Genomic DNA, 12,699 nt, shown 5'->3' on the forward strand with positions numbered 1-12,699 from the left:
CAGCTATTCTTCACACAGAATTCAGATCGGTTGATACATTTTTGACCAATTTGAATTCAAATCGTTCTGAAAATTTGGAATTCGTTGGAAAATGAATAAACTAAACAAAACGAAACTAAACAAATTCCGAAACAAATCCACACAACAAAATTAGTAACATAATGAATTTATCCGAAACTAAATTAAACAAATTTTTCTGTTCTGCACATGTCTAGATAGTAAGAAGCCAAAGTTTTTTTTGAAGAACAAATTATAAAAGTTTCTGGCAAATTGGATTCCTATGACCATGAGCCAGTGACTGCAGGGCTGATCTGTGTATTCTGATAGAGGGGGAGTCCTGCTGTCAGAATACAATATTGCAGAAGTCTACATAGAGACCACTGCTTTGAACACAGCATTAGAGGTCCAACACACCTCCTGCCAGCATCGGCATGCTGCAGAGAAGGGCCCCTGCTCTCTGTGTGGAAGCAGTGGCCTCTGTGCAGAGGTCTGACATGCCCTTTGCCGATTCAGAACTTTTTAATTAGGATGGAGCATGAGATGTACAAATTGTAGAATGCTAGCTCTGACTCAGCTTGGGGTGGTTTTGGACTTCTGCAGAGACTGCTGTCTTTGCACAGAGAGCAAGGGTCTCTCTCTGAAGCATGCTGGCAGGGGAAAAGCTTTTCTACTCAGGCTGTGGCTGCTTTCTAAGGAAAATGAACCATAAGACTTTGCACACCTTTTGTTTCAATGCACCTGGAATGTACTTAGCTAGTTTAAACTCAGGGGCGTAGATATGGGGGGAGTCAGGGGGGTCTGAACCCCCTCCCCCAGAGGAGAGTTGCCAACCATCCCTGGCTGCAGTCCTTTAAATTTGGGTGGGGCAGTGAGAAGAGCACAGCGGTGGGAACGTAGTGGGGGTGGGAGGGAGGGGGCAGAAATAAAACCGTTCTGTGAAGCGCCGGGGCTAGGGGTGTGTCGGAGGGGCGGCGGTGGTTGTGGTGACAGGCAGCGATCTCCTGTATGGCTTTCAATGCAGCAGCTGGAAGCCACTGGAGGGAGAGGAGGAGAACCAGCTTCCAGCTGCTTCATTGAAAGTCATACAGGAGATCACTACAACCATTGCCGCCCCTCCCGCACACCCCTAGCCCCGGCGCTACTTGCCGCCTCCACTGCTGCACAGAATGGTTTTCTTTTGGCTCCCCTCCCACCACCGCTGTGTTCCAGCTGTTGTGTTCTTCTCACTGCCCAGCAGCCCAGCCCCTCCCTCCATCCTCCGCAACAATAGGTGAAGAGGAGAGAGAGACTAGATCTGCTCTGCCTCCCATCTGCGCCCGCACTCCAGTCCATGCAGCTTCAGAGGAGGTGTGGGCGGGAAACTGAACACAGCAGCTAACAGTCACAGCTCTGATGCTTCTGAAGAAGTCATGGTGAGTTTGACCTAGCCTTCCTTCCATCCTTCCACCCCCCTCCTTCCCTTACATCCTTCCACCCCTCCTCTCTTCCTTTCACCTAACCCCCTCCCTTCATTCCATCCTTTCAGCCCCTCTCCCTTCCACCCCCTTTACTGCCATCCTCCCACCCCCCCTTCCTACCATCCACCCTTCCTTCCACCCACCCCTCCCTTCCATAGTCCTCTTCTTTCCTTCATTCCACCCACCCCTTCCTTCCACCCATCCCTCCTTTCCTTCCTTACACCCACCCCTCCCTCCTCTCCTTCCTTCAGCCCACCCCTCCCTTCCTAACAACCATCCTCCCCTTCATTCCACCCACCCCTCCCTTCCTTCCTTCTTTCCACCCACCATCCCTTTCACCCACCCTTCCTTTCACCTACCCCTCCCTTCCATAGTCCTCTTCTTTCCTTCATTCCAGCCACCCCTTCCTTCTACCCATCCCTCCTTTCCTTCCACCCAACCCTTCCTTCCACCTCTCTCTGCCTTCCTTCTTTCCACCCACCCCTTCCTTCTACCCACCCCTTCCTTCCTTCCACCCACCCACCCTTCCTTCCACCCACACCTCCTATCCATCCACCTCTTCTTTCCTTTCTTCCACCCACCCCTCCTTTACTTCCTTTCACCGTTCCATCCTTCCACCCACCCCTCTTTCCTTCCTTCCATCCACCCCTTCCTTCCACCCACCCACCCCTCCCTTCCATCCACCCTTCCTTCCACCCATCCCTCCTTTCCATCCACCTCTTATTTCCTTCCTTCCATCCACCCCTTCATTCCTTCCACCTCTCTCTTCCTTCCACCCACCCCTCCCTCCTCTCCTTCCTTCTACCCACCCCTTCCTTCCTTCCACCCACCCATTCCTTCCTTTCACCCACCCTTCCCTTCCATCCACCTCTTCTTTCCTTCCGTCCATCCACCCCTTCCTTAATTTCACCCCTTCCTTCCTTCCACCTACCCCTCCTTTCCTTCTTTGCACCCACCCTTCCTTCCACCATTCCATCCTTCCACCCACCCCTTCTTTCCTTCCTTCCATCCACCCTTTCCTTCCACCCACCCCTCCTTTCCTTCCTTCCATCCACCCCTTCCTTCCACCCATGCCTACCTTCCACCTACCCTTCCTTCCTTTCACCCACCCCTCCCTTCCTTCTACCCACCCCTTCCTTCCACCCACCCCTCCCTTCCACCTCTTCTTTCCTTCCTTCCTTCCTTGTATTCACACACCTCTTCCTTCCTTCCACCCACCCCTTCCTTCCTTCCACTCACCCCTCCCTTTCTTCCTTCCACCCACCCCTTCCTTCCTTCCATCCACCCCTATCTTCATTCCTTCCTTCCACACACCCCTTCCTTCCTTCCACCCCTCCCTTCCTTCATTTAGGGGGGCGGTAAAAATGCAGCTCAGTGTGAGCTGAACCCTCCCAGAAGAAAAAATTATCTACAGCCCTGTTTAAACTGAAAGTTCATTTGGGCTTTAAATTACATATTTACCTAGTTTTAGCTATTTTAATTCTTTTAAAAACATTTGTGTTGCACGTAACCAGTGACAAATAAAGTTTTGTATGTATCTTTAGGTTTGGCTATTGCATGCTGATTGCAGAATATTGTTGTCTTTCCTGTTTTTTTAATTGTGTTTATACAATTACAATGATAAACATACTTTCTATGGTGCTTTCCAATATACATAAAATGAGATAACAAGAGTGGCCCTTCAGGGGCCCAAAACTGACATTGCCCAGTACTTCATTAGTTCTTCTGTCCACTGATGGCTACGAGTCTGCCAGGTAAAGTCCCAGTGTGCTCACAATGGTGGCGCTATAGTAGGAGTTGTGTCATCCTCACAATTGCAGTTCTATGGATTTGCTTTGATGTTCTCCTCGATCCAAGGGATGAATCTGTAGATGTGGGAGTAGACCCCAGGCTTGTCTTTCTCTCCGCACCTTTCTCCCCAGCTAACCACGCCGGCAACTTGAACCACTTCATTCCGTTCACAGGTGAGAGGTCCACCGGAATCACCCTGGAGAGGACACAAGAGGAGGTTAGAGGGTTGTGCGTCATGGTTAGCAATGTGTTCTGGAGGATTCGGGAAGCAGAGCAGGATTGTTGTCCATGGTGAGCAAACAGGTTACACAGACGATAAGAGGTACAAGGGGTCTCCAAACTTTCTAGACAAAGGACCAGTTTACTGTCCTTCATACTTTAGGGAGGCTGGACTGTGACCATTGAAAGTAGAAAAGGTCCCAATGTCAGCAGAGCAAAAACAATGCCCCATCTTTGGTGTCATTGGTAGGCTCATAGCTTTCGTGTAGCTCCTGCTCAAGTTGCGTATTTTTCATGCGTTAATCCACGTCGCCTTGGTGTAGCCCATTCAATGTGCAACAAACTTCCCAAAGTAGCTCTAGAACCTTTTTGGTTGCAGCTTTTTTTCTGTTTGCACTTTGTTAGGTGTCATGCAGCAACTTGTATCTGCTACCTACACCTAACAATTAATGGAACTGCAAGCACAACCCGCGATTTCAGTGCGTTTCCAACATGCGCAGCAAAATGCACATTTTTGAGTGTTCTATCAAGCAGGTGAGAATGCAGCTTTAGGGTGTTGAGCTTTGCACGATTTTTAACCGCACTTTTTGACGTGTTTTTCAAGTGTTTTTCCATGTGGGAAAACACACGTCTGCCATTTGAAGTGCCATTAACAGTGATTAGAACAGCAATGCAACACGTTTTTTCATGCATTTCATAAATGCACAATTTTGCACGTGTTCACAAAACGCTCAGGTGTGAATGGGGCCTGAAGGTATTGGAGACGGGGTAATAGTGAGACTGACCTGACAAGCGTCAACTCCCCCGTCAGGAACTCCGGCACACAGCATGCTTCGGTCGATAAATTTCCCATACATTGTGGGGTTGGAGCAGTTGGCATCAGAGATGACCTGGACAGTGGCTTCAAGCAAGTGGTTGGTGAAACCTGCATCAGAAAGGAAATTGGGATGAGGTAGCAATGGGAATAGGAAAAGATGACTAAGAGAGGAGAGAGAGACAATATATGTAGCATAGAAGAACTGTAGGAGAAGAGAAAAGATAAGAGAGGGCAATGTGGGAGGTTGGGGGTTGGGGTGAGAGGGGACCATGGGGATCATGTATTGTACAAAGTGTTGAATGGTATGATATTGTGTAAGTTCCTTATATACAGTTGCAAGAAAAAGTATGTGAACCCCTTGGGATTAAGTGGAGTTTTGCATGAATTGGGCATAAAATGTGCTCTGAACATCATCTAAGTCACAACAATAGAAGAACACAGTCTGCTGAACATAATACTACACAAACATTAGATGTTGCCATGGTTTAATTGCACATAACATGTAAACATTCACAGTGCAGGGAGGAAAAAGTATGTGAGGCCCTAGCTTAATGACTTCTCCCAGAGCTAATTGGAGCCAGGAGTGAGCCAACCTTGACTCCAATCAATGTGATGATATTGGATGTGTTGCTGACAGCTGTCCTGCCCGTAAAAAACACACACCTGTTTTGGGTTTACTGGTTTCAAGAAGCACTGTCTGATGTGAACCATGCCTCGCAGAAAAGAGCTCTCAGAAGACCTACGATCAAGAATTGTTGACTTGCATGAAGCTGAAAAGGGTTACAAAAGTATCTCCAAAAGCCTTGACGTTCATGTGTCCACGGTAAGACAGACTGTCTACAAATGGAGAAAGTTTAGCACTGTTGCTACTCTCCCTAAGCGTGGTCGTCCTGTAAAAATGACTGCAAGAGCACAGTGCAGAATGCTGCGTGAGGTAAAGAAGAATCCCAGAGTGTCAGCTAAAGACCTACAGAAATCTCTGGCACATGCTAACATTTTTGTTGACACATCTACAATAAGGAAAACATTAAACAAGAATGGAGTACATGGGAGGACACCACGGAGGAAGCCATTGCTGTCCAAAAAGAATATTGCAGCACGTTTGAAGTTTGCAAAATAGCACCTGGATGTTCCACAGCACTACTGGCAAAATATACTGTGGACAGATGAAACCAAGATTGAGTTGTTTGGGAAGAACACACAACACTATGTGTGGAGAAAAAAAGGCACAGCAGACCAACATCAAAACCTCATCCCCACTGTAAAACATGGCGGAGGGAGCATCATGGTTTGGGGCTGCTTTGCTGCCTGAGGGCCTGGACGGATTGTTGTCATTGATGGGAAAATGAATTCCAGAGTTTATCAAGACATTTTGCAGGAAAACGTACGACCATCTGTCCGCCAACTGAAGCTCCGCAGAGGATGGGTGATGCAACAGGACAATGACCCAAAGCATACAAGTAATTCAACAAAACAATGGCTGCAACAGCACAGAATACGCCTTCTGGAGTGGCCCAGTCAGAGTCCTGACCTCAACCCGATTGAAATGCTGTGGCATGACCTCAAGAGAGCGATTCACACCAGACATCCCAAGAATTTTGGTACACTGAAACAGTTTTGTGAAGAGGAGTGGTCCAAAATTACTCCACATCGTTGTGCAGGTCTGATCTGCAACTACAGGAAACATTTGGTTGAGGTTATTGCTGCCAAAGGAGGGTCAACCAGTTATTAAGTCCAAAGGTTCACATACTTTTTCCTCCCTGCACTGTGAATGTTTACATGTTATGTGCAATTAAACCATGGCAACATCTAATGTTTGTGTAGTATTATGCTCAGCAGACTGTGTTCTTCTATTGTTGTGACTTAGATGACGTTCAGAGCACATTTTATGCCCAATTCATGCAAAACTCCACATAATCCCAAGGGGTTCACATACTTTTTCTTGCAACTGTATTTCTTTGTAAATGAAATTAATAAAAATATAATAAATAAATAAGATATTGGTCTTATGCACATGAGCCATTCTGCTGGCCTCCATGGGCTCTGATTTGTGTCCAACAACCTCACTGGCAGATCCCAATAAGTATGAGTTGGAGCAGATATCTGTGGGAGATACCTACCTAAGTACAGTCCAGGGGCAAACTGACCATTTGGAAACTCGGCCCGAGGTCAGTAGGGGGCCCCATGAGATGCCCCTGGTACCTTTTTCATAGGCTTTTTTGAGTTTGGGCAAGGACACAGGGGCCCCATGATCCCCTATTGCCCGGGGGCCCCATGAGTTGTCAGTCCACCCCTGGTACAGTCAATTGCTTAGCTAGCACCATCTTTGTTCAACCATCATTGAGGATCACCATTCAGGGTTCACAAATGCCTGACACAGATCAGCCCCTGCTGCATGCTCTCACTGTGACTTTCTACACAGTTACAGTTGCAGCCATGATCACTGGGGGGCTGATCACATTTACATATGAATCTAAATAAAACTGTAAACACAAAGTCTCAGTTCATACTACTGCTAGCTGAAAGTTGCGCGACTTGAAGTGTGACTTTGCCAGTACAAATTTGAAGCAACTTTGAAGCAATTCTGAAGTAACTTTAACCACATGCCGCCCAGCCACTGTAGAAATACGTTGGCAGGGCGGCACGGCTGGGCAAAACCACGTTTTAAAATGTGTGTTTTCAAAACAGGTAGGGGGCGTGCGCGAGGTGCGCCACCACCCTACCTGTGCTGCCGATCATGGCCGCGGATGTCAGTCGCCGGGTCACAGCTGATCGTTACCGGCAATCAGCGGCAATCAGTGACACAGAGCACAGCTGCAGTAGCTCTGCTCTCTGTCAGTTCCCTGACAGCTCCTGACAGGCTGATTGGGAGAGAAGAGTTTCTCTCTCCCGATCAGCGTTTCCCTGTGCAGTACACCCCCCCTAGTAAAACACTCCCCTCACACAGTTAACCCTTTCACTGAATAATAAAGTTAACACCTTCCTCCCCAGTGCCATTAGTACAGTGTCAGTGTTTTTTGTTTTTTTTTTTGCACTGATCACTGTATTGGTGTCACTGGGGATGTCAGTGACCCCAAGTCAGTTCCCCCCCAGTGTCAGAATGTCTGCCACAGTCCCGCCATAAGTCGTTGATCGCCGCCATAAGTCGCTGATCGCCGCCATTATTAGTATAAAAAAAAACTAAAAATCCCAGTATCTTTCCCACCATTTGTAAACGCTATAACGTTCACGTAAACCAATTAATTTACACGTATTGGGTTTTTTTTTTAGCAAAGACATGTCGCAGAATGCATTTTGGCAGAAATTTATGACTAAATTTTATTTATTTATTTTTTTTTTACTGGACATGTTTTATAGCAAAAAGTCCAAAATATTGTTTTTTTTCCTCAAAATTGTCAGACTTTTTTTATAGCGCAAAAAATAAAAAACACACAGGCAATCAAATACCACCAAAAGAATGCTCATTTTGTGGGAAAAAAAGGATGTAAATTTCATTTATGTACCGTATTGCATGACCGCGCAATTGTCCGTTAAACTAGCGCAGCGCTGTATAGCAAAAATATGGCGTAAATTGCAGTATCTATACCATAGATTGTAGACGCTATAACTTCCACACAAAGCAATCAATATACACTTATTGGGATTTTTTTTTACCAAAAACATGGAGCAGAATACATTTTGGCCTAAATTTATAACTAACTTTGAGTTTACTATATATTTTTTATAGCTGAAAGTGAAAAATATCGTTTTTTCTTCAAAATTTTTGGTCTTTTTTTGTTTATAGCGTGAAAAATAAAAAGCACACAGGTGATCAAATGCCACCGAAAGAAAGCTCTATTTGTGTGAAAAAAAGGACGTAAATTTTGTTTGGGTGCAGCATTGCATGACTGCGCAATTATAAGTTGAATTAGTGCAGCGCCGAGCAGCAAAAAGAGGCCTGGTCATTAAGGGGGGTAAATCCTCAGGAGGGCAAGTGGTTAAAGCGACTTTCAGGGAATGCTGGGTAATCTTCCTGTAATGTCGGATCCGAATCATATTAATATAGATGAGGATCCGACTTGGAGGCGATTTCCATTAAAGTCTATGGGCACAAGTCGGATAGAAGTCGCCTTGAAGTAATACAGGAACCTTTTCTAAAGTCAGAGCGACTTCAGTAGTGCCAATTAAGAAAACGCTCATTGACTAACATGTTATTTCACATGTCATGCGACTTGGGGTCTCACAAATCGGATCCAAAGTCACGGCAGTTTGAACCAAAACGTACTCTCAACTTTGCTACAAAGTTACAATATTGAAGTCTGATCACTGGGGGAGAGGAGACTGAGGAAATGCTTCTTCCTTCCTGCAGTAGATTGATGGCATCATCTCAGCCTAGGCAAATTCATTAAACTAGAGTTCAAGAATGGCTTTTTAATGATAAAAGGTGGAGCCTTTCTGAGAAATTATCCTGTTGTATATTGTAACGTGGCAGGAATTTATTCCCGCAGACTTGTGAAGTTACTGACTTTAAGAAAAACAAAATAAAATTTAAAATGTAAAAAAAAATGTCTAATATTAAAAAAAAATTAAAATTACATTAACATTTAAAATGTTGAAAAAAGAAATGTGGTAAAACATTTGATTTTCTGGGTAATATTGCCACCTTTATTTCTGTTCTGGTTACGGATCTGTACAGGGCCCAGGCCAGCAGGGGGGCCCAAGCAGCTGGGTGAATCGGATGTGGGTAGGGAGGCTGATCGGTATGGCTGGGGGGCAATTACTGGAACTGATCCCCTGTATGGCTCTCCCTGCAGCAGCTGAAAGATGGCTTCTTCTCCTCTCCCTTCTGCTTGCTTTCAGCTACTGCAGAGTAAGCCATACAGGGGATCAGTTCCAGTAATTGCCCCTCACTGCACCATCTCCCTACCTGTGCACCATACTTTTCACCCTGCCAGTTTCCCCTTTGTGCCCCCACCCCCGCAGTGCTACCGTCTTCCCTCCTATCCTTCCCACCAGCAGCTGCAAGCACATAATAGGATCCTTCAGGATGGAGAGTTGGGTAAGGGTCCGGTAAATAAGTCACATTTACCAGCCCCTTCCATTCCTGAATGAACGCAAGGACCAATCACTCACTGTGTTCATTCATAAATAAAGCATAGTAAACCGTTTTTCTTGGGGTGGAGGGCCCCCTCAAGCTGGATGTATGGGGCCCCGTGGTTCCTAACAGCAGCCCAGTGTGAGATGCTGTGTAACTCACCGTTCTCGGTCTTCCCCCACCCAGCGATGGCACACATCTTTCCAGGTGGAAATTCCCAGTCTGGTAAACACGCCATCTTCACAAAGCGGGTCTCCCTGGCGCATTTCCCCTTCTCCTTCTTCAGTTTCATCAGAGCTGCAATCAGAAAGAAACAAAATCGAATTAGAGCTGACGTTTTAATCGGTTTAGAGTTTGTCTTCTCTGGTCCCCTCCCCCCCTTCATTGACGTTTTTAATAAATAAAATAATAAATAAAATAAATAAATAAAATAATAAATAAAAATGTTTTCATTGCATACTTTTAGATCCAGTATTGTCATCACTGGGTCTCTGTGTATCTTTCTATCAGGGGCGGACTGACAACTCATGGGGCCCCCGGGCAATAGGGGATCATGGGGCCCCTGTGTCCTTGCCCAAACTCAAAAAAGCCTATTAAAAAGGTACCAGGAGCATCTCATGGGGCCCCCTACTGACCCCGGGCCCTCGGGCAGTGCCCGAGTTTCCAAATGGTCAGTCCACCCCTGCCTTCTATGCAATGCAGGCAGATCAAGGCTGGTGGGAGAGGCTGGCAGGGTGCTGTACATAGCTTTCTGAAAACGTCACGGCACCCTGCCTCAGTACTCCTCTCAGGAGCCCCGATGCAAGCAGTGGGCTGGCTCTTAGGAGGAGTTATGCAAATATCAAGATGCATTGACAGATGAATGTCAGCCTGGAGGTGTGCTGATTCTAGACAGGCTTCATATGCTGCTAAGCCTCCATGATTGAAACAACTGAAACCCAATGAAAGGGGTGGGCCAGGAACAGTCAGACTGGGGAGCAAAGAGCTTGATGTTGCTGGATGCCTTCCAGCCAGGACATGAGGCTGGCTCTATCTGACTTGCTGCAGCTTCTAATGCACATTGTGAGAAGCTCACAGTGTGCAAAGAAATCAGAGTAAGCCATTTAAGTGCATTAGAGTAGCCAGTACAACTGTGCAAGACTGAAGAGAAGACTGGAGGTCAGTAAGAGTCAGGCAGAAAGATCTTGCTCATACTATGTTTACTAAAACTATTGGATTTTGGAGGCAATGGCTTATTAAAAAAAACAAAAACAAAATTCCAGCAGACATAAATTCTATAACCTAAACTGAGCATAGGCCCATCATACTGCCGGACGGGTCACCTACCGAAATCGTAGTGCAGGCTGTAGGACCCTTCTATAAAGTTTTCATGCATGATGATCTTCTCCACCTCCAGCACCTGCTGCGAGCTGTCGTTCTTCTGTAAGTCTGATTTTCCCAAGAACACTTTCCAGAAGTTCGGCTGCGGTCTGCGTGAAAGAGAAATCATTTTATATGGTCACGGGGGAAGTCTTATTGGTTCACTGATAAGAAATTATATCCGCGCTTTGTTATATGTGGCCACTCTCATTAAACCCACGTAAATGTCAATCATTAAAATGTGACGCGCCACCAAAATAATTGTGTGATAACAAACATACGATCAAATGAGTGAAATAAAAAAATACTAACATAAAGTCCATATGAAATAATCAAAGTTACATAGTTAGTCTGGCTGAAAGAAGACAAAAGTCCATCCAGTTCAACCATATTAAAAAAAAAAAAAAAAAAAGTCCCAGTGAAATCCTTCATGTAATCCAGCCATTCTCAAACTTTTCAGATCAGAGGAACTCTTGAAAAAAACTTTCCGGTCTTAGGGAACCCTTACTAAAAAGTACTATATCTACAACTCATGATACATTAGTGTGATGGAAGAATGCTTCTTACACTTAGGGCTGCTGTTAGAAATCACAGGGCCCCATATAGCCAACCTGACAGGCCCCCCCAATAAATCTCAGTTTTGAATGAACACAGTGAGTGGTTAGTACCGTACTGATCACTCACTGTGCTCATTCAGGAAAGGAAAGGGCTGGTAAATGTGACCTTCCCCCACTCTCCATCCTGAAGGATCCCATTGTGTTCTTGCAGCTGCCGGTGGAAAGGAGGAAAGCCGGCAACACTGTGGGGGTGGGGGCACGGGATGTAGGGATCGGTTCCGGTAACCGCCTTCCCCCCGTGCCAATCACCCTCCTGCTCACATCCAATTTACCCAGCTGCATGTGCACCCTTGCTGGCCTGGGTCCTGTACAGGAGGACTGGTAGTACCCCCTTGTCCACAGCCTTGCTTACACTTATGGGAAGAATTACCCCTTTACAGATCGCTAAAAAGCTCAGTAGTGTCAGTGGGAACTTATCTGAGAGGCAGAAATTGCTCATTGCTCAAGGAACCCCTAGCATCCTCTGGAGGCACCCTAGTTGAGAAACCCTGGTGTAATCCATAGTGTAGTATTTATTCTTAAAAATGGCATAAAAACTTCTTAGATTGTAAGCTTCAAGGATCAGGCCCTCCTATCCCTCTTGTATTGAACTGTATTGTTGCTGTATTGTCTCCCATTATATTGTAAAGTGCCGAGCAAACTGTTGGCGCTATATAAATCCTGTATAATAATAATAATAATAATAATAAAAACAACTCAAAAACAAGACATTCAACTTGCTTACATGGAAAGCCACTGCCGACCAGGAATCATGCAGCGGCGTGACGTCAGCACTAAAAACTCCTATCGACGCGTTTCGTCCAATAGGACATTATCAAGGGCACTATATACATTATATTCATTATATGTGCAGGAACTGCTGCCTTTTAAGTGACTGCGCTTTAATATTCCTCTATTTCAGGCAAGTCTAAAACTTTAAAAGAAAAAGAGAGGAAGGCGCCTCTAAGTGCAGTATTGACAATTTATTCAGTAAACAATGGAAAATTTGCACTTACAAGATAAACGGTTAAAAAGGCTCATTGTGTGGTAATTAGATCCAGGTGGGACATCCAGCCGTCCAGCAGCAAACTATGTCTATAGGATCAGGAAGTAGAGACCAGGATGTGCCTGTGCATCAAAAATGAAGCTTGGAGAGCAGAGTCAGATGTAGCAGGTGAAGGGGGCGGTAATGCATTTCGGAGCATGCTCAATAGGCTCCTTCTTCAGACAAAGGTCTGAAGAAGGAGCCTATTGAGCATGCTCCGAAATGCATTACCGCCCCCTTCACCTGCTACATCTGACTCTGCTCTCCAAGCTTCATTAATTCCAAAATCAAATGTTGAAAGCAAATGAAATCTTAATTTTTGTTGAAATTCTACCAGTGTA

The 12,699-nt window shown here is 45.6% G+C and overlaps 1 protein-coding gene across 1 annotated transcript in view; it reads right to left on the reverse strand.

Moving 5' to 3' along the window:
• Window positions 1–3,031: 3,031 nt before the first annotated feature.
• HABP2 (hyaluronan binding protein 2) overlaps window positions 3,032–12,699 on the reverse strand; it is a 31,150-nt gene continuing 21,482 nt past the window's right edge. Inside the window, exons 10-13 of the mRNA XM_089653027.1 lie at window positions 10,685–10,827; window positions 9,521–9,655; window positions 4,253–4,392; window positions 3,032–3,444 (exon numbers count right to left, since the gene is read on the reverse strand). Coding sequence (XP_089509153.1) covers window positions 3,280–3,444; window positions 4,253–4,392; window positions 9,521–9,655; window positions 10,685–10,827 — 583 coding nt within the window. The 3' untranslated portion in view covers window positions 3,032–3,279. The remainder of the gene's footprint in view (window positions 3,445–4,252; window positions 4,393–9,520; window positions 9,656–10,684; window positions 10,828–12,699) is intronic.

This window comes from Staurois parvus, unplaced genomic scaffold (assembly GCF_062004578.1).
Source record: "Staurois parvus isolate SC_StPar_1 unplaced genomic scaffold, SC_StPar_1.0 ptg000697l, whole genome shotgun sequence".
In the NCBI taxonomy this organism is placed as follows: Eukaryota; Metazoa; Chordata; class Amphibia; order Anura; family Ranidae; genus Staurois; species Staurois parvus.